General features: G+C 35.4%; 1 protein-coding gene across 2 annotated transcripts in view; it reads right to left on the minus strand.

Annotated features, from left to right (window-relative positions):
• Cnot6 (CCR4-NOT transcription complex subunit 6) overlaps window positions 1-26271 on the minus strand; it is a 73177-nt gene that overhangs the window by 30377 nt on the left and 16529 nt on the right. For both annotated transcript variants that reach the window (XM_076856531.1, XM_076856530.2), the window contains exon 2: window positions 15606-15719. In XM_076856531.1, the coding sequence (XP_076712646.1) occupies window positions 15606-15717 (112 nt within the window). In that variant the 5' untranslated portion in view covers window positions 15718-15719. The remainder of the gene's footprint in view (window positions 1-15605; window positions 15720-26271) is intronic.

Consider the following 26271-nt stretch of genomic DNA (forward strand, 5'->3'; position numbering starts at 1 on the left):
AACGTATGAAAATTTACATGTAGTATTTTGGTTACCAAGAGAGGGTATGTGTATGTGTGTGTGTGTGTGTGTGTGTGTGTGTGTATGAATGTATATAAACATATATAGGAATATATGTGTAAAAATATACCTGGGTATTCAAAGTGATAATTATAATTTCTTTGTAAAAGGCTCATGGATATGGGTAGTGTTAGGTTGAATTCTGAGTTATGGACTGGGTTTATGGAGAGGATTACCTTGAATGTTGAAGTAAAATCATACATGTAAATTTAAAAAATAAATAAATAAAAAGCAAAACTAAAAAAAAAAAAAAGCTAGAAGATAACCAGAAAGGAACTAGAAAGATTGGGGGGGGGGTAGGGGGTGGCGAACAAACAAAAAAAAAAGTCAGATTTCATGTGTAAATAAGTAAATTATACATGGGGTAGAAGAAAGAAACAAGGGAGGACTCAGATCCCTAACATACTCTGGGGGAAAAATCTGAAATAAGTCTAAATACCAAAACAGATAACTAACGGAAGAGAATATTTCTAAGTGTAACTCAAATCCCATGATCCAAAATGAAAATAATTATCAGTTTGAAATCATTAAAATTTAAAACTTCTATATGATAGACATATCAACATATGTGGGAGCCAAGAAGATAACATTCATTAATTCAATTAACTTTTCAGTATTTACCATACTGGTGTTGGGACAGAATGGTAACAATGTCTCTGTCCTCATGATTTTTTATGTGAGCTCTATAATGAAGGATAAAAGAAAATAAATAAGGCAGCAACTAGAAGATAAACAACAAGTAATAACTGGTAAGCAACTTAAGTAAAAGAAAGGGTGGGTTGGAACTCCGTGACAGAATATTTGCCCTGCATGTGTGAGGCCATGGGTTCAATCCCTAGCACTGTAATGTAATAGAAGGCATTCAATATTTAGTAACAGAAGAACCACAAAAAAAACCCATTTCTACCTATACAAATAATATGTCATCCTTCAGTGTTCTTGGAGAACTGTTTTCAGACTCGTGCAGATACCAAAATCCGTGGATATCTTGAGTCCCTTATATAAAACAGCACAATATTTGCATATAACGTAGGAACATCCTCCCTTCTAATTTAAATTATCTCTAGATTACTTGTAATACCTAATAACATGTAAATGACTGTTACATTGTGATTTACCTTACGAAAATACTTGCTCAAGTATGTTCACATATATGCTGCTGGTAGAGGGGAAAATTAGAAATTATATAAATGATCAGTAATAAGACCTATTTATGAAACATTTATACAATATTCTGTAGCCATTATCTTTTAGAATGACACAGTTATGTGTATCAATGTGAAAGATACTCACAATAAGAGAAGCAAAATAAAATTTTAAAACATAGTACTCCAGTAAAATGATATCATAACTTAAAAGATCAAGGTACAAAAGTAAAAGAATGTAACATATTAGAGAAAGATAAATCTCTACTGACAGAACTAAGAAATTAAGTTTTCTAATTTCCTGGGAAAGACAATAAGCAAAAGTCTTTTTATAATCTGATGCTATCCATTGATTTTTTTCCCCATAAAAGTGTACATACAGCCATGTGTTGCTTAAAAATGGGAATGTTTTGAGAAATTCATTGTTACGTGGTTTTGTCTTCGTATAAACATCATAGATTATACTTATACAAACTAAGAAGGCTATGATATCACTAGGCAATACAATCTTATGGAGCCTTCATCATATATGTTGTCCAAAATGTCCTTAAAAGGCGCACGACTATATTCCTAAGCTCCCCAAAATTTGCATTCACTTTTTTTTTATATATAATTTCTTATACCTTTATTTATTTATTTTTATGTGGTGCTGAGGATTGAACCCAGCGCCTCGCACATGCTAGGTGAGTGCTCTACCACTGAGCCATAACCTCAGCCCTGCATTCACTTTTAACCAGTTTAGAGACTTGAGAAAAACTGAGATTATCCTAGCCTACATTAAGAGCCCTATATTAATTAGTGATTTCATTCTAAAGTTTCCAGAATCCTTTAATGTTAAACACCAAAGAGACAAAAAGAATCTAATTAGTGTTTCCTGAAATCAGAAGGTGATTAGCAAACCCTAAAAGGTTTAATTAGTGTGCCTACCAAGAAATCACAGTAACCAATATATACATTTATAGATTTAGAAAAAAAGAAAAAATATCTAGACATCTAAAGCAGTGACATTTTGGAAGAAACAGAAGAATCATAGCTGATCGTCGTTATGTGCCAATTCTATACTTGAAAACCATACTACTCCTTCAAACGTATTTGTAACTTCCAAATCAGTCATTCAGAGATTAAAAACAAAACAAAACAAAACAAAACTGTTGTCCAATGCACATGTTCCCAGATGAGGTTTAACCAGTTGACAGTTCCTCGTTTCAAGTCTTGTACTTCAAACAAGTGTCCTTTCTGTAGTGTAATAAATGCTTTTTTTTTTTGCATTTTATATTTTTTTTGTTGGTAATTTTGCTATTTAAAATACCCCCAAGCAAAGTGGTGAACTGTTAAGGTTCAAAAGCACAAGAGGGTTGTGATGTAACTTACTGAGAAAATACAGGTGTTAAATAAACTTTGTTCAGATGAATGACACTGCTATTGGCTGCTAAGTTTAATACTAATAAATCTACTACTATCTATCAAAAAGGGGCCTGTAAACATAAAAGAAACAAAACAAGTATAGTATTGATCAATTAATATGACCACTGACTCACAGGAACTTAAATCCCATATTTCCACTGGGAGTAATGGTTCATTTTTCACTCATTCAGTATTCACAGTAATTTTATATAACATAATTACTTGCAAAAAATGGAGAATGAACTATAACTGGGAAAGATGATAATTTGAACTTCTCCTAAGTCACAATTGCTACAAGCAATGGAAACTGCAACCTCATGAAAGGAAGACTTGTGTCATGAGATTTGCAAATTAGATTAAGAGGAAAAAAGAGACCAGATTAAATTACACACAGGGCACTGGAGAGAACATCTGACAGAGTAAATACCAGAATAATGCTTAAATTAAAAACAGTAAAGTCAATGAAGAAAGAAACACACTTAATGAATGCACCAAAGCATATTAGTTAATAAATGGAAGTTTCGATCCTAAAGGAACTAAGGTGAGAAGGAACTGTTCTAACTTCAATACAAGGGTACAGATTGTTCAAATTGAACACATCTGATTTAAGTTAAGGAAAGTTTAGAACTAAAAATAATCCTAGAACTTGAGAATTGAAACAGTAAATTTAAGTGCTAAGCTTTCTGTGTCCCCAAATTTTTTTTTTAATTTTTTTTTTTTAAGAGAGAGAGAGAGACAGAGAGAGAGGGAGAGAGAATTTTAATGTTTATTTTTCTTAGTTTTCGTTGGACACAACATCTTTGTTTGTATGTGGTGCTGAGGATCAAACCCGGGCCGCACGCATGCCAGGCAAGCGCGCTACTGCTTGAGCCACATCCCCAGCCCCTGTGTCCCCAAATTTTAAAGGTTGAAAACTTAATCCTCAAATCTATATACTGATGCTATTTGAAGGTGGGGTCTTTGGGAAGTAATTAGGATTATAATCATTAGGGTGGGGCTTCCATAATAGGACTGAAGGCTTCATATGTATGAAGGCCTATGTCATGATACAATGCAGCAGGAAGGCCATGACCAGAAGCCAAGCAGATGCCCGTACCACATTCTTGGACTACTCAGCCTAGAGAACTATAAGTCAAAAAACCCTTTCTTTATAAATTTATATAGTTCTGAGATATTTTGTTACAGCAACAGAAAACAGACTAAGAGTATTAGGATAAAGACAAAAGAAAATATTATGTTCAAAGTAAATGAGTGTAACGGTAAGGTATGGTGGAGTTCCTGGATGTAGTCCTAGCATTTAGGAAGGAACAGGTAAGAGGATCCCAAGTTCAAAGGCAGACTGGGCAATTTAGGAGACCCTATATCAAAACAAAAAGGCTAGGGATATAGTTAAGTGGTAAAGTGTTTGCCTAGGATGTTTAAGAAAAATAGATTTAACCCCCAGTACTGAAGAGGAAAAAACATACCTTATTTAAAATATAACAACACAAAGGGGTATAATTCCTATGGATACATATAATTACATGTAATAAACATATTAGATTGAGGGATTTTAAAAAAGAAAAAATGGACAAATCATCTTAATTTATAAACTAACATGATCATCATAATGACAAGAACTAAATTCTGAATTTCATTTTATACAAAAACCAGCCAAATATAACATGTCAAAATTACAAATGTACACTCCCTTTGACCCATATAGGAAAGATACAAATAATCTACTAAAGCACTGCCTGTCAGAATGATAATCAAAAAGTATCATTGAAATTAATCTAAAATAATGTTAAGTGAAAAAAGAGTATAAAAGTACATAAATATACTAATTTTACACTAAAAATGAGATGTGGAATTTACATTTGCATTTGTGCTTGCACAAAGGAATGCTGAAGGGATGCAAAAAAACCTTAAAAATTATATGTACGCATATACACATGCACATGTATGCTGAGAGGCATATTCTTTTTATATTTTCACGTATCCATATCCTGAAATGCCCTTAACCTCAGTTTCACTTGGCTAATATCATTATCTCAGTAGTGAGCTATTCTAGGATGCTTTCCCTGATCCCAGCAAGCTGATTAAGACCTTCTTAAGAAAAAGGTAATAGTCCAAACATTTCTGTTCTGTATTTGTCATAGTTTTATTCACTTGGCTAGTATCATTATCTCAGTAGTAAGCTATTCTAGGAGGCTTTCCCTGATCCTAGCAGGCTGATTAAGACCTTCTTAAGAAAAAGGTAATAGTCCAAACATTTCTGTTCTGTATTTGTCATAGTTGTATAAATACCTTTGTATAAGAATCTCTTCCTACAATCTGTGAGATTCTTGCAATCTTTGTTTTATCACTTACTGCATCAGCAATTTCAGAATATACAAATGAATGAGTAAGTGATGGCTTCAGAACTCCCATTCAGTATCTGCTGCCTATACTTGGGTTTCCTCCAGTCACCTATCCCCACTTTGAATTTCCATATATCAGTTATTATACAGAGTACAGGCAGCTGCACAAACTGGTAACATCATGAAAGCTACCTGATTCTTGAATTATACTTATCTTAATTATCAAAATGAGCTACCTACAGTATTTTCTTTGTGATAAGAGGGATTGATCTTGGGGCCACTTTACCACTGGCTACATCCCCAGTCCTTTTTAAAATGTGCGCCAGAGTCTTGCTAAATTGTGGACTCTGGCCTTGAACTTGAGACCTTTCTGCTCAGACTCCTAAATCACTGGGATTTGCAGGAGTGTACTATGCCTGGTCATATAATCAATCTTTTTTTTTTTTTAAAGCAGTACTAGGGTTGAATCCAGGAACAATTTGCCACTGAGCTACATCCCCAATCCTTCTTATTTTGAGACAGAGTTTTGCCAAGTTGTGCAAAACTTCTGATCCTCCTGATTCACTGGGATTGCAGGTATGTACCACCATCCCTGGCTAATATTTTCTTAAAAAAAAAAAAAAAATCAGAAAACTTTGATCTAGAATTTGAGAGACACGGTCTATCAATCTCCAGAGAAAAATGAGTCTGAATAGAACTAACTTTCTCAGTAAGCTCCAAGTCTTCAAAATGTTGGAGAATGTCACTAAGTACAAAAGCTAATGTATGGCATACAGCATAGGCATCTGGTTCAAAAATCTTACAGGCCTAGCTCAGCAGTAGAGCACCACTGAGTTCAATCCCCAAAGAAAAAAAGAACAAAAAAGAAACAGCAAAGAACAAAAAGAAAAAAAACATCAAAGATCTTTTAGATATTCAGCCCCAGTTTCTTGAAGCTTCCTGAGTTAGTACATTTCTCCCTGCCATAGGCTGCCACTGCAAAGACCTAGAACAAGCATAGCCCTTGAGAACAACCACAGTGAGTCCCCACACAACTAAACAAAAGAAAAAGAACATAAGGGGCTGGGGTTGTGGCTCAGCGGTAGACAACTTGCCTAGCACGCACGAGGTGCTGGGTTCGATCTTCAGCACCACATAAAAATAAATAAATAAAATAAAGGTATTGTGTCCAACTACATAACTAAAATAAATAAATAAATATTTTTTAAAAGGAACATAAGGATTGGGGATGTGGCTCAAGCGGTAGCGCGCTCGGCTGGCATGCGCAGGGTGCTGGATTCGATCCTCAACACCACATAAAAATAAAATAAAGATATTATGTCCACCTAAAACTAAAAAATAATTTTTTTTAAAAAAAGGAACATTTATTTGGTATCTTCATATCTTCAGGCAGAATTTTAAAGTGCACACATCTGTTTCAGATTATCAAAACAAGTGCTATCTGTTGCTGACCAACCATCCCACTGGGAGAAAGAAAAACTATTAAAAAAACACAAAAATACAAGTTTGAAAGCACTGGAGAACTACAAAGACAATAAAGACATGATAAACGAAGAACCTGTAGAGAAGGGAAACACAGAGAGGTAATATTAAGTTGGATACTTCCCAAGACTTTACCTCTAAAGATGCAGAATCATAAGTAACAGCTAAAAGCAGGGACTGAGAGACCAGAACTTTTAGTTGTCATCTATAACCTGGAAGAAAAAACACTGTTAAACAACAAGATTTCAGTTGGCAGCTATCAAACGGGTGATCCAGCAATAAGATAATGCTCACAACCTGGTTCAAATCAGATGAATCCTGACTAGAGTAAGGTCAACCATTCCTACCACAACTACCTGGAAAACACATAAGTAAATATACTCCTTAAGGAAGAGAATGCCAACACTCAATAAAATGACCAAACTGAAGGATGAAAAGCCAGAAGAAAAAGAGAAACAACAGACAAAACCCAAAGGAAAATAAGATACTGAAGTCACCAGTCTTTTAAAAAACTATGACATGTCTTATTTTCAGCCAAGAGAAAAGCAGGATCAGATTTACTCACACCTAAAACAATTAAAAAAAAATTAAGACAAAATATATTTTAAAAATCATTTTCAGACATTAGACACCAGGCAACACAGGACATCAGTTACTGGTGGGGGGAAAATGAGCCCTTATTACTGTTTCTGCTAACTATTTCATGAAAATGTGCCAAGGTAGAGAACCCATGCAAGGCTGGTGGTCCACATAAATTGAGGGAATAAAATTGAGCATCTGGAGAGGTCAAGGTAGTTGTAGTTTACAGGACAGAGTGCAGAAGACAAAGATCTGAAAAAGACTCCTCCCCACTCCACTTTGGCTGAGACTCAGTATCCAGCAAATGCATATGAGGAATAAGCTGAGGCTAGGGATGAGGAAGCATGAACAAACTGAGAAGAGTAGAGGAAACAATCCTTGGGGATCAAAAGGAATTGTCTGTATTTATATCAGAGTGGAAAACCTTTTAACTCAGGGTCTTCAGGAAGATCCTAATAAGCTAACTGTTTCCTAATAACTTAACTGTATCTGAGAACAAAGTTCACAAATATGTTAAGAATACAAAAATTATCCAGCACTCATAAAGATATGAGTACTCACAATGTACTATGTCCAAACAAAAATCACCAGGTATACAATGAAAAAGAGAAAAATGATGTAATACCAACCTACAAATGAAAAAATAAACCCTACACCAAAGACATACCATACTTACACTGATTAACTTCAGAAAATGGGCATACATAAAAAGAAACAGGGATAGGAATGAGTACTGACAGTATTAGAATCAATGTAAACAAAAGACAGCAAAGGAATATCTTTGTGTGTGTTGGGCAGGGGGGTATCCAGGGATTAACTCAGGGACACTGGACCACTGAGCCACATCCCCAGCCCTATTTTGTACTTTTTAATTTAGAAACAGAATCTCACTGAGTTGCTCAGCACTTCGCTTTTGCTTAGGCTGCCTTTGAACTTGATCCTCCTGCCTCAGCCTCCTGAGCTGTTGGGATTAGAGGCATAAGGGATATCTTTAAACTACTCAAAGATATAAGCTATCAAGCTACAGCTACAAGATATATGAGGACACTAGATTGTATACAAGACAACTCAACATTGTCAAGATGTCATTTCTTCCCAACATTTAATAGATTAATGTGATCCTAATCAAAATCCCATTTAAATTAAAAACTTCTCCCCAGCACTGTCAAGAGAATGAGAAGACAAGCCAAAGACCAGGAGAAAATATTTGCAAAGGAACACATCAGGACCAGGGGATGCTTTACAGAATTCAATCCCTAGCACCATAGGGAAAAATAAAAACAAAAAGATATATCTGAAAAAGAATTATTAGCCAAAATATTCAGAGATCTCTTAAAACAACAATAAAAAAATAAAAATGACAAAAAAAGATCTGAAAAGATGCCCCATCAAAGAAGATATATTAATAGTAAATTAGCATATGTAATGTCATTAGTCAACTATAAGTTAAAAACAAAGAAATGTCACACTGTTAGGTGGTAGCTAGCAATTAGCAGTGAAAATACAAACAAGGTCACAAGTGTTCTTTAAATTACTTTAGGATTTTCTTTAAACTACTTGCATAGTAGACAAGAAAGCAAAGGGTGGTAGTTAATTTGTAGAAAATAAACAGAAGCAAGGGAGTTGTTGGGAATATGTTAAGAGAAAAGGACTAACTCTTGACAGGGTCCAGTGAGCTATAAGTGTATAGCTGTAAGTGTTCCATTTGTCTGGGAAGGAAGATTCCTTTAGTATGACAGGTGCATTAAGATAACTTCTGAGCAGCTACTGACCCCAGTGCCCATATTAACCTGGGGTTTACTTGTAGATGAAGCCCCCCCCCACCCCCCAAATAGGATAGTCACCATGACAGTTCCAGAGAAAACCAACTTAGGTCAAAAACTCCATAACCCCAAGTGAAGGAGGAGGTGAACACCTGATTGGCAAAGTGTACAGAAGGTGATCCCCAGTTCTCTTGGTAAACATCAAACAACAATAAACTTGGAGACATCATTGTCTCCTTTGTTATTCTCTATTCAGGATCAGCACTCTCGCGTGCATGCGTTTCTCTCTCTCTCGAGCTTTCTGCTTAAGCCTCACTTTGCTTTTACTTTACTTAAACTTATAATAAAGTTCTCTTACATGACTTTTGGTATATAGCTTTAAACTTTTTCATTGAAACATAAGAACCAAGTTTTGGAGTTTCAGCTCCCCGAATTCCTATACCCTATCAGGATGGCAAAAAAAAAAAAAAAAAAAAAAAAACACCACCAAATTATCAGGAGACTGTGGAGCAAGAGAAACTCTCATTCGCTGCCGCTGGGAATACAAAATGGCATATATCCACTTCAGAAGAAAGTTTGACAGTTTCTGATAAAACTAAACTTAACTCTCAGCATAAGATCCAGTCATCATGCCTGCTTAGTACTTGCTTAAAAGAGTTGAAAACGGAAATCTACACAAGGATGTTGATGGCAGCTTTTTACTCAAAACTGTCAAAACTTTTAAATAACATAAGTTCTTCAGTAAGTAAGTAAGCAGTAAACTGGTATATCCAGACATTAGGGTATTATTCAGTGCTAAAAAGAAATGGGCTACTAGGCCATGGAAAAACACAAGGAAACCTTAAATGTATATTATTAATTGAAACGATTCCAACTATACCACATTTTGGAAAAGGCAAAACTAGAGAATCAGTAAAAACATCAGTGTTTGCCAGGGGCTTGGGAACAGGAAAAATAAATAGTGGGAACAAAAGGAATTTTTAGGGCAGAGAAATTAATTACTGTGTACTATATACTGGTGGATCCATGCCGTTATAGACTTGTTAAAACTCACAGAATGGGGAACACAAAAGGTACTCTAAGAAAAAGTATGGATTCTGGATAATGATGTGTCAATGTAGGTTCATCAGTTTTAATAAATGTATCACTGGTACACATACAGTGGGAGAGACCAGTGTGGAGGTAAGGGGTTTATGGAAACTCTACACTTGCCCCTCAATTTTACTATGAAAGTAAAACTGCTTCTCCAAAACAAAACAAAACAAAACAAAATTAAAACCAGTGGTTGTGAGAGTTGAGAGTAGGGGGAAATGTCTGACAACAAAGTAACACAGGGAAATTTGGGGAAATAATGACAATGCTCCTCCATATTATAACTGTGGTGGTGGTTGGTGGTTAAACAATGCATGTTTAAAAAAGGATTGTATAACAGTGAGTTTTACTATATGTAATTTATACTCAAATTTCTTTTTAAGAAAAAAATTTTAAAGATTTGTAGGAAATATGCAACACTGAGAACAGAACCTCTGAAAACCAAAGCAAGGGATCAGAACAACTACTAAAAATTATAATTCAAGGAAACTTTCCTGCATTAAAGAAAAAATCAACTAAACATTAAAAGAAAACAATATACCTGAGAATACAATATAAAAACAACATCAGGATATATAAAATTACTGATTTTATAGCTGGAAAAACCCTCTGGGCTCTAGGCAATACAAGCAAATAACAAGGGCAAGAAAATTAGACTGCCATCTAATTACATTAGACTGCTTTGTGTCATGTTAAAAAGGGGGGAAAATAAGTCAAACACATATTTAAGATACTTAAGAAATTAATAAGCAAGAATTCTATATTCAGGGCTCAAGCGGTAGCGCGCTCGCCTGGCATGCGTGCGGCCCGGGTTCGATCCTCAACACCACATACAAAGATGTTGTGTCCACCGAAAACTAAAAAATAAATATTAAAAAATCTCTCTCTAAAAAAAAAAATTCTAAATTCAGTAAAACTGACTTTTAAATATAAAGAGCACAAACTTATTAACATGTAAGAAACTTAAGGAATACTATTACCACGAACACTTTCTTTTTTTCCTTTTTTTGTGGTGCTGGGGATTGAACACAGGGCTTCACACATGCTAGACAAGCGCTTTACCAATTGAGCTATATTCCTAGCCTTCCCATGAACTCTTTCTAAAGAACAAGCTGACATTGAAAATGATTAGACATATGAGCTCCTGGGGCCACTTAGTATATATAATACTATGACTAAATAGGGGTTATGCAGGTTAAACATTTGGGAATGCTGACAGTGTGTATGAGGGCTACATGCTTTGATAATAATAGAAACCACACAACTATTTAAAAGTGAGGGATGGCACAAATATAATAAAATGTAAAGATTTATCTACTCTGAGTAATCACTCTGGTGATGGTATTTTTTTAAATTTTTAAAAAAATTTGTTCTAATTAGTTATGCATGACAGTAGACTGCATTCTGACACATCATACATAAATGGAGTACAACTTCTCATTCTTCTGGTTGTACATGATATATAGTTACACAGGTCATGGTAATCATATATGCACATAGGGTAATAACGTCCAACTCATTCTACTATCATTCCTACCCCCATGTTCCTTCCCTCCCTTCCCTCCTCTTTGTCTAATCTAAAGTACCTCTATTCTCCCTCCCCCATTGTGAATTAGCATCCACATATCAGTTTGTAGGGATAGGCTTATTTCCCTTTGCATAATATTCTCCAGTTCCATCCATTTACTGGCAAATGCCATAATTTCATTCTTCTTTAAGGTTGAGTCATGTTCCATTATGTACATACACATTTTCTTAATCCATTCATCTGCTGAAGGATACCTAGGTTAGTTCCATAGCTTAGCTGTTGTGAACTGAGCTGCTATAAACATTGATGTGGCTGTGTGACTATACTAAGCTAATTTTATGTCCTTTGAGAAGTGGGATAACTGGGCCAAACGGTGGTTCCATTCCAAGATTTCTGAAGAATCTCCATACTGCTTTCCACAGTTGCTGCACCAACTTGCAGTCCCACCAGCAATGTATGAGTGTACCTTTTCCCCCACATCCTCACCAACATTTAATGTTGCTTATATTCCTGATTATTACCATTCTGACTGGAGAGATGGAATCTCAGTGTAGTTTTAATTTTCATTTCTCTGATTGCTAGAGATGTTGAAGATTTTTTTTCATGTATCTGTTCATCCATTGTATTTCTTCCTTCTGTGAAGTATCTGTTCAGTTCCTTAGCCCATTTATTAATTGTACTATTTGTTTTTTTAGAGTTGAGTTTTTTGAGTTCTTTATATATCCTTGAGATTAATGCTCTGAGGTACATGTGGTAAAGAAATTCTCCCATTATGTAGGCTCTCTCTTCACAGTGACTGTTTCCTTTGCTGTGAAGAAACCTTTTTAGTTTGATAACATACCATTTATTTGATTCTAGATACTACTTCTTTCACTTTAGGAATCTTGTTAAGGAAGTCACTCTAAGCCAACACTATGCTGACTTGGGCCTAATTTTCTTCTATTAAGCGCAGGATCTCTGTTCTACTGCCTAAGTCTTTAATCCACTTTGAGTTGATTTTTGTGCAGGTGAGAAAGAGGGGTTTAATTTCATTTCACTACATATGGATTTCCAGTTTTCCCAGCACCATTTGTTTTACAGTCTATCTTTTCTCCAATGTATATGTTTTTGGCACCTTTGTCAAGTATGAGATAACTGTATTTATGTGGGGTTGTCTCTGTTTCTTCCATTCTGTACCCCTGGGTCTATACATATCCGTTTGGGGCCAATACCATACTGTTTTTGTTACTATGGCTTTGTAGTATATTTAAGGTCTGGTATTGTGATACTTCCTATTTCTTTTCTTGCTAAGGATTTCTTTGGTATTCTGGGTCTCTTATTTTTCCAAACGAATCTCAAGACAGCTTTTTATATTTCTATGCAGAATGTCATTGGGATTTTAATAGGAATTGCATTAAATAAAAACACTTTGGGTAGTATGGCCATTTTGACAATGTTAATTCTGCCTATCCAAGAGTATGGGAGATCTTTCCATCTTAAAGTCTTCTATTTCTTCCTTTAGTGTGCTATAGTTTCCACTGTAGAGGTCTTTCACCTCTTTTTTTAGATTGATTACCCAAATATTTATTTTATTTTTTTGAGGGCACCGGGTAGTGATAATATGATTAACACTGTTATTCTGAGACTTGAATATAATATGGGATAACAAAGTAATATGGGATATTCAAATTCTATCATCCCATATACCTGAGAACCAGGACTCCAGTATATATGGAGATATAAATAAATAATAATTACAGAAAAGTTTTTAAACATTGTTATCCTAAATTTGAATCCAAAGTATCAGTATGTTTTCATATTAACCTTAAATATAACTGTACCTCAAAATATTTTGTCATATATATCATATAAGCATGTATATATTACTTACATATCACATTTTTTATTCATAAATGTATACGAACATGTGTGTGTGTATACATATAAAAAGGGGGGGCTATCCTATCTCCTAGCTTATGATCTTGAAATAACATTTCCAAATTAAAAAAAATGTCCTGGAAAAATGGCTTATTTTAGGTTTGAGATTAAAAAAAAAAAAAAAAAAAAAAAAAACACAAGATGAGCCAAGAAAATCTTGTCACACAAGACAGAAAGGAAATTACCAAAGAACAAGACTTATATCAAGAACTCAGTTATAGAGGTTCTCCCTTAGCAACAACAGGACAATTTAAGTATCAATTTTATTATAATTGCAACTTACCAAATAAGTTTGAAACCCAAATGCTTAAATATACTACTTAATATTAATACTTAAAAAAACCTAACTGGTCATCCTCAAAGGATGACAGTTTATCCTAAAGACTAGTAAATAAAAGGAAAAAAACAAGTATTCTTTCCTATAAAAATTGAACATCAAATAGTAAAGGAAGGGAAGTCTCTATAAAATATCTCCGCTAAAGAAATGCTAGAATTAGAATATCACTATTTGCAGCCCTCAAAGAATTAATGGCGATGGGCAAAACACAGCAATAGAAATGAAGGCGTTCAGATCCTACGTGTGATAAAGAAAAAATACAATATCACCTACAGGCCACCACCTGTAAAATAGCTGCCTATCAAAGAGCTTAAATTGAATCAGATCAGAGTTTTACCAAAGTGAACTTGGTTTAATTAGGTACAGCATTCTAGATATCAAAAGAGAGAAAACCAGAGACACCGGTGGTATCAATCTCCAACATGGCAGCAGATGAGGGTATTTAAGTTTACTCAATAGATAAATCAGAAATTTTGAGCTCACAAGTATTATCATCATTACTTTCTTTTTCCTTCAGGTATAGCACTATTACATCTAGATTTGGTAATTATATTTTGTCTATTATTTATAGTTGTATCCTTCCCTTCCTCTCATTTCCTAATATGTCATAAGCTCATAAACACAGGGACTTTTGTTTTTTTCCATCTGCACAGTGCCAGGTAAAAAATTTTCATACACAACATCTACTCAGTATGTCTGCTGCATTAAATTAAAATAAACAAGAGAGGTCAGTCAAAAGAAGAGAATATTCTGTACTTTTTATCAGATAAAAATCAGGCATCCTTGAAAGAAAATATAGGGAAGCATATTAGGACACAGAACTTCTTTAGCGTGGTTGCCCTGAGAAGTAACAATGTCCCTTTACTACCTTTAAATATTTAAAGAGGCTGTATACCCATGAGTAAGGGCACTGGGGAAAGAATATTTGTGGGAGACCAACCTCGCATCCGACTGAGTTAACTCCCCTGCTGGGCGATGTGGCATCAGGCACCCATGCTGCTAGTCTGCCCTGCTCTACTAGGGTTCGAGTGACTGTCTTCGTGCCTGGGCATGTCTTCTTACAGCCCCATGGGTGGAGCTATGCTCACCTGTTCCTTTGTAATATAACCCCTTGCCCTGTTTAGGATAGAATGTTCCATGGAAGTGCCTTTTGTATGTCCCCTTCTCTTACTGTGCTGTTGGGTGTGGGCCTACCTAGATGTCAGTCAACCTGCTGACAGTGAACATCATGAAGATAGCTCAGTCCCCTGAAACTTGACCCCTTGCCTCATTTGAATAGCTTCTCCTCAATAAAAGGGGTCAGTGCGTACGTTCTCTCTTTCTCTTCCTGCGGACCCTTAAGGTCAGAGAAGCCATCACGGCGATCCCCCCAAAAAAGGTATTTGTGTCTCTTGTGTGGTTATTTTGCACAGCCCAGTCAGCCCAATTTCCCTGGAGTAATCCCTGAGCCTTTTAGTCACGAGAACAGAAATCTGGCAAATATTCTTATTGGGTCGACAGGCACATATATTTCTTTGAATATAGCCAAGTTGCACTAAAAACAGAATGAAACTTATCTGCTGTAAATTATTAAGATTTTGTTTTTGAATAAAGCTGTCCTAAGAGACTGAAATGCAAATGAGTAAGGAGAAATAAATCTATCCCCAAACCTATACAGAATAGCCATTTTCCATCAGAACAAACTTTTGGACACTAAACACTCCACAAGTTATCATCATTTCATCTTTGATATTATCATCTTGATTTTATAAAAGAATAATATATTGAGAGAATAAATAACAAACGGGGTTTGAACTTTGACTCAACCATGGTCATTCCACTGAACTTTACTGTTTCTAACAGAAATTAATAGACATAAACCATAATTATTATTTCTTTTGTGTACTAGCATTATAAAACTTAATTTTCTATCATATCTTAATTTCCATACCATAAGTTCATGCTTCCATGTCTTACCGCTTATTTCAAGCTCTGCCCAATGTGATTTCTTTCCATTTGCTGCTTCCTCAGAGGACATGATTGTGTACATCCTCCGAGGGTCAGGAGAGTCGTATTTTTCTTTGGGCATGCCTATAAAAAGAAACCAAAGACCATTTATCAGTGTTTTTACTTGTTTTATGATCAGCATCTGATGTAATCACTCCTTCCTAGACACATTTCATTTGGCTCCCAGGATATCATTTCTCTTAGTTTCCCTTTCCACTTCTCTAGATTTAGCATTTTGCTAATTCTCCTTGCAGGGTTGAAATTATCTCCATTTTACTAACAGAAAACAGAAGCCCAAAAGGGTTTAAGAAATTTCCCCACTGTTAGAAAGCCAAGCTTTGTGTGTCTGACTAAATGTTAAAATTATATTATGTTGTCTTCCTGCTGATGGGAAGCAAAACTATTTTTTTCAAGCACAGTAATGGATTTTGTTTAGTAAATGCACAGAAATGTAAATAATCCTTTTTTAAAAGCTGTCTGAAATAACGAAGAATATAAATGGTGAGACTGCACAAGAAACAATAGCACATCTAAAACATGGTTTTGCTGTATACTGATAAAACAAAACTGTTCTCTTACATGGAAGTTTTTTTGTGTGTGTGTGTGTAGAAGAAAAAATAACTAAAGTTTTTAGACTGATTTTAATTTTAAAATCCAATACAAAAAGTGATATGGTTCTGTATAGAGGAGAATCTGCTAAAGTGCCCTTTCTGAATGACATCAATATACAACTAATAACCTAGAAAATATAAAATGCTATATAAGTGCTACCAGAGCTTGAGGACAACATTGAAATGCCATGATTCTGATCAAATTCTATTTACAAAACAATCATTTAATCTTCATTAGCTTTCCAAATAAAATCAAGAAATTGTAAAAATTTATTCTAAAAAGTTGAATATTTTGGTCCTATTATGTACTGGACTTCTCAGTGAAAGTTCAGAAGTCTGATTACCAATCTTATGTGACTTTAGTGTGAATCAATCCCCATGTTTGATCACACTTTAGAGAAGTGTTGCTGAACTAAAAAGATCTGAAAACCAGGGCCTGGACCTGTGGTCATTCCATTCCATCAGTCATAATTTCTGCCAAGGTAGCTAGTCACTCTCTTGTTTTTTCATGTGAGAATGGTTATCTGAAAATCTGAGACACCCATTAATCTAAACTCCAAAGCAGTAAGGACATCTCTATTTCTCAAATCCCTGAAATTGAGGATTAAAGAGTGAAAAAAAATATATAACAGAATTAAAAAAGTTATAGCACATTGAACAATCAAGCTCCTGCAAGAAGGAACAGCAAGAGCACATCTGCCCATTGAACCATGTTATTCATTTTCCTGGGAATCCAACAAAGTACAGCATTGAGATTAGGTACAGAAAACAATATATGGATACAAAAAATTTTGAAGATTTTCCCCAAGGTTTTGAAATCAACAAACTTGTCCTCTAATAAGCACAGTATGGGGCTGGGGTTATGGCTCAGCAGTAGAGCACTCGCCTAATGCGTGTGAGGCCCTGGGTTCGATCCTCAACACCATATATAAATAAATAAAATAAAGGTATGGTGTCCACCCACCTACAACTAAAATATATATATATATATATTTTTTTTTTAAAAGCACAGTATGTCACTGAAGATTACAATTTAAAAATAATAAGTCCTCCCCCTCAAAAAAGACTTGAAAACTTTCAAAAAGAATTACCAAAGAATATTTTAAAAAACAGATAGGCCACCCAGGCGTTTGAGTGCATGCCTGTAATCCCAATGGCTTGGGAGGCTGAGGCAGGAGGAACAGCTAACCAGCCTTAGCAACTGCAAGGCACTAAGCAACTCAGTGAGACCTGGTCTCTAAATGAAATACAAAATAGGGCTGGGGATGTGAATCAGTGGTTGAGTGCCCTGAGTTTAATCCTGGTCCCCCGCAACACACACACATACACACACACACACAAAGAATAGGCAGGCCAGAGTCAGCAGATGCATAGCACCTAATTACTGAATCTCCTACTCTACCAACCCATTACTAGACAACACTATTGATCCTGGCAACATAAAATCCATCCCTGATCTAGACCTCAGAGTAATATTTTTTTCCATTGTCTTGGAATAATTATTTCATTAAGAAAAACAAATAATATTAAATATCATAGTTACTAGAAAGACATGCTTTCATAACTAAATATTTATGAAACAGCTTAAAGACTCATCTACAACCATCCTGAGAAAAATCAGTAGTGCACAGTACAGAAACCATAACACAACAGATAAAAAAGACTATTTTTGTGGCATTTAAATTAAAGATGGCTCATGTTATGGTTTGGATGTGTTTCCCCAAAGGCTCATGTGTGAGACAACGAAAGAAGGTTTAGAGGAGAAATGACTGTTATGAGGGCCTTAATCCAATCGGGGAATTAATCCCTTGATGGGATTAACTGGGTGGTTGCTGTAGGTGGGTAAGGTGTGGCTAGAGGAGGTGGGTCATTGGGGAGTGGCTTTAGAGTATATATTTTGTATCTGGTGAATAGAGTTCTCTCTAATTCATGATCACCATGTAAACTGCTTCCTTCGGCCACACTCTTCCACTATGATATTTAGCCTCAATTCAAGCCACAAGGAATAGAGCCTGCTGTTGCCTAAGTACTGAGACCTTTGAAACCATGAGCCCCCAGATAAACTTTTCCTCCTTTACAATTATTCTTATTGGGTCTTTTTGTCACAGCAGCAAAAAAGCTGACTAAGAGAAAAAAGAGGCGGGGAGTAGAGTAGAATACAGACAAAAAAGACAAGTATAAAAAGTTTCACCTTGTTAGTTCAGTCCCCTATAGATCCCTATAAGATTAACAGTTCCCTAGTTAGAGCCCTGAAATTAAGTGCTGCATATTTTAATTTCCTCTAGTTCAGAGGCAAGTGAAAAGAAATATCTGCTGAATATAGGAATATCAGAAAGGAGAGTAAACAGTCTCAGGTCTTTTTTGGTTTTAAACCAGGAATCAAACTTATGCTCAACCAAAATCGGAGACAATCAAATATTGGAGCTTTCCCCATACATAAAAACAAGAGCTGAACCCACTAATCATGGTTGACCCTAGTCAAAAGGCATGCCACAGCCTTGCCTCTCCCTACCTCTATGAGCAAAAAGAAAAAACCCAGCCTTCAAAACAAATCTCTACGGGGAAAATAGAAGTGCTAAGAACCCACCATAAAAGAAAGGTCTAACCATTTTTTCTCTCTACTCTCATATTTCACATAAACACTTCTGTGACTTGGGGTATGAAAGTTTTTCCTCACACCAAGCAATTCTTCAGTGGACATCAATTGACTGTCCTGTAATCCAACCCACTCCTGGCATTATCTGGAGTTAAAAATAAGACCTCACAGTTTAAGGGGTCATTCCCATAGTACCCATCCTTCATATGCAATATTAAGTAGCAGATTGTCACCTATACTGCTGACCAACAACCAGCTATGAACTGGAGTTCCCACTACTTCCTCCTTGAGTTCAATTAATTTGCTAGGATAGCACACAGAAATCAGGAAAACATTTTACTTAAGTTCACTGGTTATTACAAAGGATTTTGTAAAGGATACAGATGAACAGCCAGATGAGGTATCACAGGGTCATATGGAGGAAAGACAGAGAAGTTCCCATGTCCTATCCAGGCAGGCCAATTTCCTAAGACCTCCAAGAAGCTCATTCAAAGATTATTGTTCAATAGTTGTTAACATAGCTCCATCTCTAACTCTTTACTCCCCTTTCCAGAAGTCAGTGGGCAGGGCTAAAAATCCCAAACTTCTGATCACCAGGCGAACAGTTCCAATCACTTTATTTGCATAAACTAATACAATAATACACAATGAACTATTATAATAAACTAATATACTAAGGAGTTTCTTAGATAAAAATTACTAAAAAAACATACAATCCATATGCTTTTCCTAAATAAGTACTTAATTTACAAGAGCATTATTTCTGAAAGAAAAAAAAAAGTGAACAACCTAAATGACCACCAGTAAGAACATACAGTTATATAAGCTACTATACAGCCATACTATGAAAAACCACACAGATGTGAAAAGAACATTAACTATGCTATTGGTAGGATTAAGCAAATAAGTGCTTATGTTAATGATGTTAGAAAAAAAAAATTTACAAATAAAACAGAACTTTTATAAATCAAGGAAAGTAAATGAAAACACTAATAACAACTTGATTTGAGACTCAATATAAACTCATAATTTTTAATTTATTTCTAACTATCCACTTCAGCATTCCAGAAGAAATATTACCTTCTGGAATAAGAGTACTCCTAATATAGTAGTTTTGAACTCTAATATAGTAGTTCCCTCTTATCTGTGTGGGGGGTATGTTCCAGTAACCCCAGTAGATTCCTCAAACCATGGACAATACTGAACAGTATAATTTTTTTAAGGCCTTTATTTGTTTACTTTATGTAGTGCTAAGGTTCAAACCCAGCAACTCACATATGTTAAGCAAGTGCTCTGCCACTGAGCTACAGCCCCAGCTCTGAGCATTATAATTTAATGCTGTTTCCATTTAAAGTAAGCACTTATGTGGCTGTAACTTTTGCAGTTTGACGTTTAATAGCACAAATTTCTTTTTCTTTATTCATAAGTTCAAGTACAGAAGATTCACTCTTACCTTTGATCTTAGTAACCTCAGCATTCAATTTTGTTTTTGTCTTTCCTGAGAGTTTTCATCTTTTCCCTTAAAGGAAACACTTTACAACCTCTTTGGCATATCTAAATTGCCAACACCACTACTCTTACACTCTAAGAACATTATTAAGTAAAATAAAAGTTAATGGAGCACTAGCTCTGTGGTACTGATAGTCAATCTGATATTCCAGATGGTAATAAGTAAGTAGCACATATAGAATGAATATACCAGATAAAAAAATGATTCACTTTCTGGGCATAGGATGGCATAAGATTTCATCATGCATTACTCAGGACAGAGGACAATTAAAAACTTTATTTCTTTATTTAAGGAATTTTCCATTTACTATTTTGGGACCATGGTTGACTATGGATAAAAGAAGCCTCAGAAAGAGAAATTGTGATGGGGCGGGGGTGGGGGTAGGGGGGACTACTGTATCAAGAAAGCAAAGTTCTATGTAAAATAGCCAATTATAAGTGTGGGACAGGAAATATATGAAATCACCCTGGGGCATCTCTCAGTGCCAAAAAGCTAAGTCTAATAGGGTCATCATGTCAGCATAAAACAAGAATTGCTAGAAGGGATCCTCCTTATTGGCCAAAGTTATGACAATTTGAGCAAAAAGAATCCCAATTATAATGAACTGAAATACACTTAATGAAAATCTATGAGCACCTCAAAAAAAGAAAGTCAATACAAAGGAGGGAAAATATGATCCTATCTATGGTGCAGAAAAGGGTCTGGCAGTGATATAAAGGATGAATTATTAGCACAGAAAACTACTATGGTAATAAAGGCAAGGTGAAGAGGGAAAGAAAGAATGTGCACACAGCATTTGAAATAGGGAATAAACTAAAAATTAGTAAGATTCAAGTGATTATCTTTTCAGAAGGGAACTATATTCTGAGTAATCAAAACAGCCAAGTTGAAGGAATCTTACTTTATTAATGAATGATACCTAATAAATTAAGTATGAAAGAATTAAAAAACAAAAGCAATCTTATGATGTACAATCATTTTGTAATTCCTAATGAACATTAGTCAGGTAAGAAATATAAACTGGATTAAACATTGGCACTGACACTAAGGCTAAAGTAACATTACCACACAGGCTACAAATTTATTGACAACGTTTAATGGAGGAATAAACTGTTGCACTTTGTCAATGTTATCAACACTACTGTTGGGAAAACCAGATACTGGGTCATCAATGCTCATGCCTTGATTAAAAACTAGAGGAACTGGCCGGCCGACACCAAAAGAACAATGAGACAAAATGAGGATGTGGGACTTTTTGCAGGTAAACCTTTATGCTGTCTTCAACAAGCTGGTATCAAGAATATTCTAGATTTGAAGAAAATTAAGGGATATATTCCAATGCAATGCCTGGTTCCTACACTGGATTCATAAACCAAAATTAAAGAACAATTTGTGAACAGAGAAAATATTTAATAACTAGTTAAGTTGAGGTTTCAAGACGGCAGTATAGAGAAGGTCACTTTCCTGGCTGCTCTGGTGTGAAACCAAGGAAACAAATAGGCAGCTTCTCAGCAAGTTGAGAGGAAAAAAAGGAGGATGTTACTGGAATTTAATACTGGACATTCAAAGCAGATCGGAGACTAGGAGGCTGGACATAATAAGGAAGAAACCCGCAGTGCCCACAGCTGATACTGTGGCTGGAGGACCCAGGCAGAGCAGTCTCTCCATGAGCAAAGTAGAGGAATAAAAAAATTAAAGGAACCCACACTTTTAGGAGACCTGAAGCATGTCTCAGAGAGTTTAGAGATCAAAGACACCACACCTCACTAAACTAAAAGGTGTGCTGCACAATATCCTTGTGCAAAAAAGAAGCCCCATATCTCCTGGCTGCATGAGGAGGACAAAGGAAGAAACCATTTTGCAGCTGTGGTATAGGAGCCAGGAGCTGCAGGAGCCAATTCCTGGCAAACCTGAGTCTGGCCCAAAATGCAGGCCTGGTAAACCCACACTGAATGACATAGTGTGTGCCTAAGTGACTAGGAAAAAAATCAAAAGAGGACAGAGGTTTGTACAGGGAATACTGGCCGGGTTTCCACCTGGTTCATCCCCCCCCCCCTCGTCCCCCCCAGTCCAGCTGCTTTTAGGAGAGACACACCATGACAGGAATTCGAAAGGGTGGGGACAGGGGTGAGCTTGGAGACTGAACACAAGACCAGTAAATATGAGGTCCATAGGTGATGTAGTGTACTAAGAATTGGCTCCTCTACCACACATGTGGAATTCAAGAGATCCTTGGGATGCAGTCTTCCAGTGTGGACCAGCAACTGCTGGAAGTATGCTGATGTAAAATCTCCAGACCAAATGGTATTCAGTGAAAAGCCTGGGGCCTACCTAGGCCTAAACCCCACCTCCAGGATTTCCACCTACAGGATTACCGCTCTCATTCCAACAATCCACCCAGAGAGTGGGACATCATGCTCAAGAAGGCCCCACCTAACACTTTGAGAAGCTGAAAATCTTTTGAACTCCAACCGAAATAATTCTTTAACTTTTTGTCAAGATTGCTTTTTCTCTTTTTTTCTTTTGTTTTATTGTGACTTTAATGATTCATGGACATTTATATACACTTATATTCTCATTTCTAGCATTTTTGAAGGCAGTTATTTTTCATGGATCAGTTTTTTGATGACTAGGATGTTTGATTAGTTTATTTCAGCTTTGTTTTATATTCCTTTAATTTTTAAAATTTTTACTTTATATATTTTTTCTCACAGAGTTTCCCTTGATTCTTTCTCTCATCTTCTGCTGACAGTCAATTTCTATTGTTCTTTCACTCTTCCTTTAATTGTAACTTCTATCATCTCTCCTACTCCCTCATAATCATCACATCCTATATTATTTCTGTTTTCTTCCTGTCCACCATTTGAAATTGTAAACCCTTTGGCGAATTTAATGTTTTTATTATAGGCAAAAACTGATCAAATCATTTGTTTCTTGTGACAACTAACACTGTAGATGCCACAGCAGGAACTATTTGGTTTAATGCTGTATATTATTTGCATTGATTGTTGTTACTATATGTCTCCCCCCTAAATGGTGAGGTACTGGAAACCTTCAGAGACACTGTAAGTCTACAGGATAGAAAATCTTCTGCCTCAGACCCATATTGTTAGATGGATAGACATGCAAACAACATGAAAAAGCAAGGGAACAAATCACCCCAAATAAACTCAAGATACTCCAATACCAAAATCCATCAATAACACAGTGGAAGTCATGTCAGAGAAGTTTAAAATGTACATAGGTAAACTAATCTGCAAGATAAGGACGATGTAAGCAGTGAAATCAGAAAGAAAATACTGGAAGTGAAAGATCACTCCAATAAAGACAGATATTCTGAAAAACAAAATCAAGCAGAAATCCTTAAAATGAAGGAATTAAAAAGTCAATGGAAAGCACAATCAACAGACTAGATCACTTGGAAGACAAGTGTTTCCAGCAATGAAAACAAAATATAGAATCTTGAAAATAAAGTTGACTGTGCAGTAAAGATGTTAAGAGACCATGAATAGAACTTCCAAGAAATATGGGCTAAGTTGAAAGGAACAAGTGTAAGATTTATCGGGATAGATGAAAGCTTGGATATACAAACGAAAGGAATGCACAATCTTTCTGATGAACTAGTATTATAAAATTTCCCAAAACTGATGAATGAAATGGAAAATCAAATTCCAGAGGCTTACAGGACCCTCAATATATAAAATTACATCAGAGCCACACCAAGGCACATTATTATGAAAATGCCTAACATGGAATAAGGATAGAATTTTTAAAACTTGCACAGAAAAATGACAGGTAACATTTAGATGGAAAACAATCCAAATCTCAGCTGAATTCTTAACCCAGACCCTCAAAGCAAGGGGGTCTGAAATAATATATACCAAGATCTAAAAGAAAATTGATGCCAGCCAAGAATATTATACCCAGCAAAATTAAACTTCAAAATTTACAATGAATAAAAACCCTCCATGATAAACAAAAGTTAAAAGAATTCACAACGATAAAGCCTACACTACCAAACATACCCGATGTGATACTTCATGAAGAGGATGTGAAAAATAATAGTGAAAACCAATAAAGGGAGAAACTACATTAGAAGAATAGTCAATCAAAGGAGAAACTAATTCAAATTAAAAACCAGAAACAAGTAAAAATGACAGGGAATAAAAATCATTTCTTAATAACACTGAATGTAAATGGCCTAAAATCATCATACAGACTGACAGACTGGATTAAAAAACAAAGACGAACGACATGCTGTCTCCAAGAGACTCACCTCTTGTGCAAATACATCCACAGACTGAAGGTAAGTGGATGGGAAAAATATTATTCACATGGAACTCATAAAACAAAGGGATTTCTTTCTTCATATCAGATAAAGTAGACTTCAAGCCAAAGTTAATCAGAAGAGACAAAGGAGCACATTTCATATTGGCTAAGGGAATTATGTATCAACAGGACATAACAAAATATGATATGTCAAGAGCTTTGTAATGTTTTGAACAACCAATAATAAAAAAAACAAGACATAACAATTAAATATACCCCAAACAATGGAGCATCTACATAAACAGAAATTATTTTGAAAACTTGTACTCTAATAAAATACAGAATATTGAAGGCATCAACAAATTTCTAGAGGCATATGGGTTACCCAAATTGAATCAGAATGATATACACCATTTAAACAGATCAATTTCAAGCAAGGAAATAGAGGATGCCATCAGAAGCCTACCAACCAAGAAAAGCCCAGGCCAGATGTATACTAAAGAATTACTACTCTAAAATTATTTCATGAAATAGAAAAAGAGGGAGCACTTCCAAACTCATTCTGAGACCAATATCACCCTGATTCCCAAATCAGGCAAAGACACATCAAAGAAAGAAAAAACTGTAGACCAATATCTCTAAGAACACAGATGCAAAAATTCTCAATTAAACTCTGGCAAATTGAATACAAAAACATATCACAAGTATAGTGCACCAAGATCAAATGGGGTTCATCCCAGTGATGCAAGATTGGTTCAACATACAAAAATCAATAAATGTAATTCATCACACCAATAGACTTAAAGAATCATATGGTCATCTCAATTAATGCAGAAAAAGTATTCATCAAAATACAGCACCCAATGCAACTCTTAGGAAACTAAAAGAAAAGGAAAGATGATATCTTGTATTCTATCAGATCATAATGGAATAGAAATCAAGGATAAAATAAAAAATACAAGCTATTCTAACACCTGGAGACTAAATAATATGCTACTGAACAAACAATGGATAGCAGAAGAAATCAGGGATGATGAAATAAAAAAAATACTTAAGAGGTAAATGAGAATAGTAATGCAACATATCAAAATCTCTTGGACACTATGAAGGCAGTTCAAAGAGGAAAGTTCATTGCATTGAGTTCATTCATTAAGGAAATAGAGAGTCACCAAATAAATACCCTAACATTACATCTCAAAGCCCTAGGGAGGGGGGTTGGGGGAATCAACACCAAAGCAGAAGACCAGAAATAATTAAAATCAGAGCTGAACTCAATGAAATTGAAACAAAAAAACTGACAAAACAAAAAAGTTGATTCTTGGGGGAAGGGGGATCAATAAAGCTGATAAACCCTTAAGCCAAGTTGACAAAGAGAAAGAGAAAGAAAACTTAAATTACTAAAATTCATGATGAAAAAAGAATATTACAATGGACACTACTAAAATTCAGACAATAATCAGAAACTACTTTGAAAATTTATACTCTAATAGAAAACCTTGACAAATTTCTAGCAACATATGACCTATCCAAATTGAATCAGGAGGACATAGAAAATTTAAACAGACCAATTTCAAGCAATGAAATTGAATACACCATCAAAATCCTACCAAAAAGAAAAGCCCAGTACCAGATGGATTTTCAGCTCAATTC

Source organism: Callospermophilus lateralis, chromosome 5 (assembly GCF_048772815.1).
Source record: "Callospermophilus lateralis isolate mCalLat2 chromosome 5, mCalLat2.hap1, whole genome shotgun sequence".
Lineage (NCBI taxonomy): Eukaryota > Metazoa > Chordata > Mammalia > Rodentia > Sciuridae > Callospermophilus > Callospermophilus lateralis.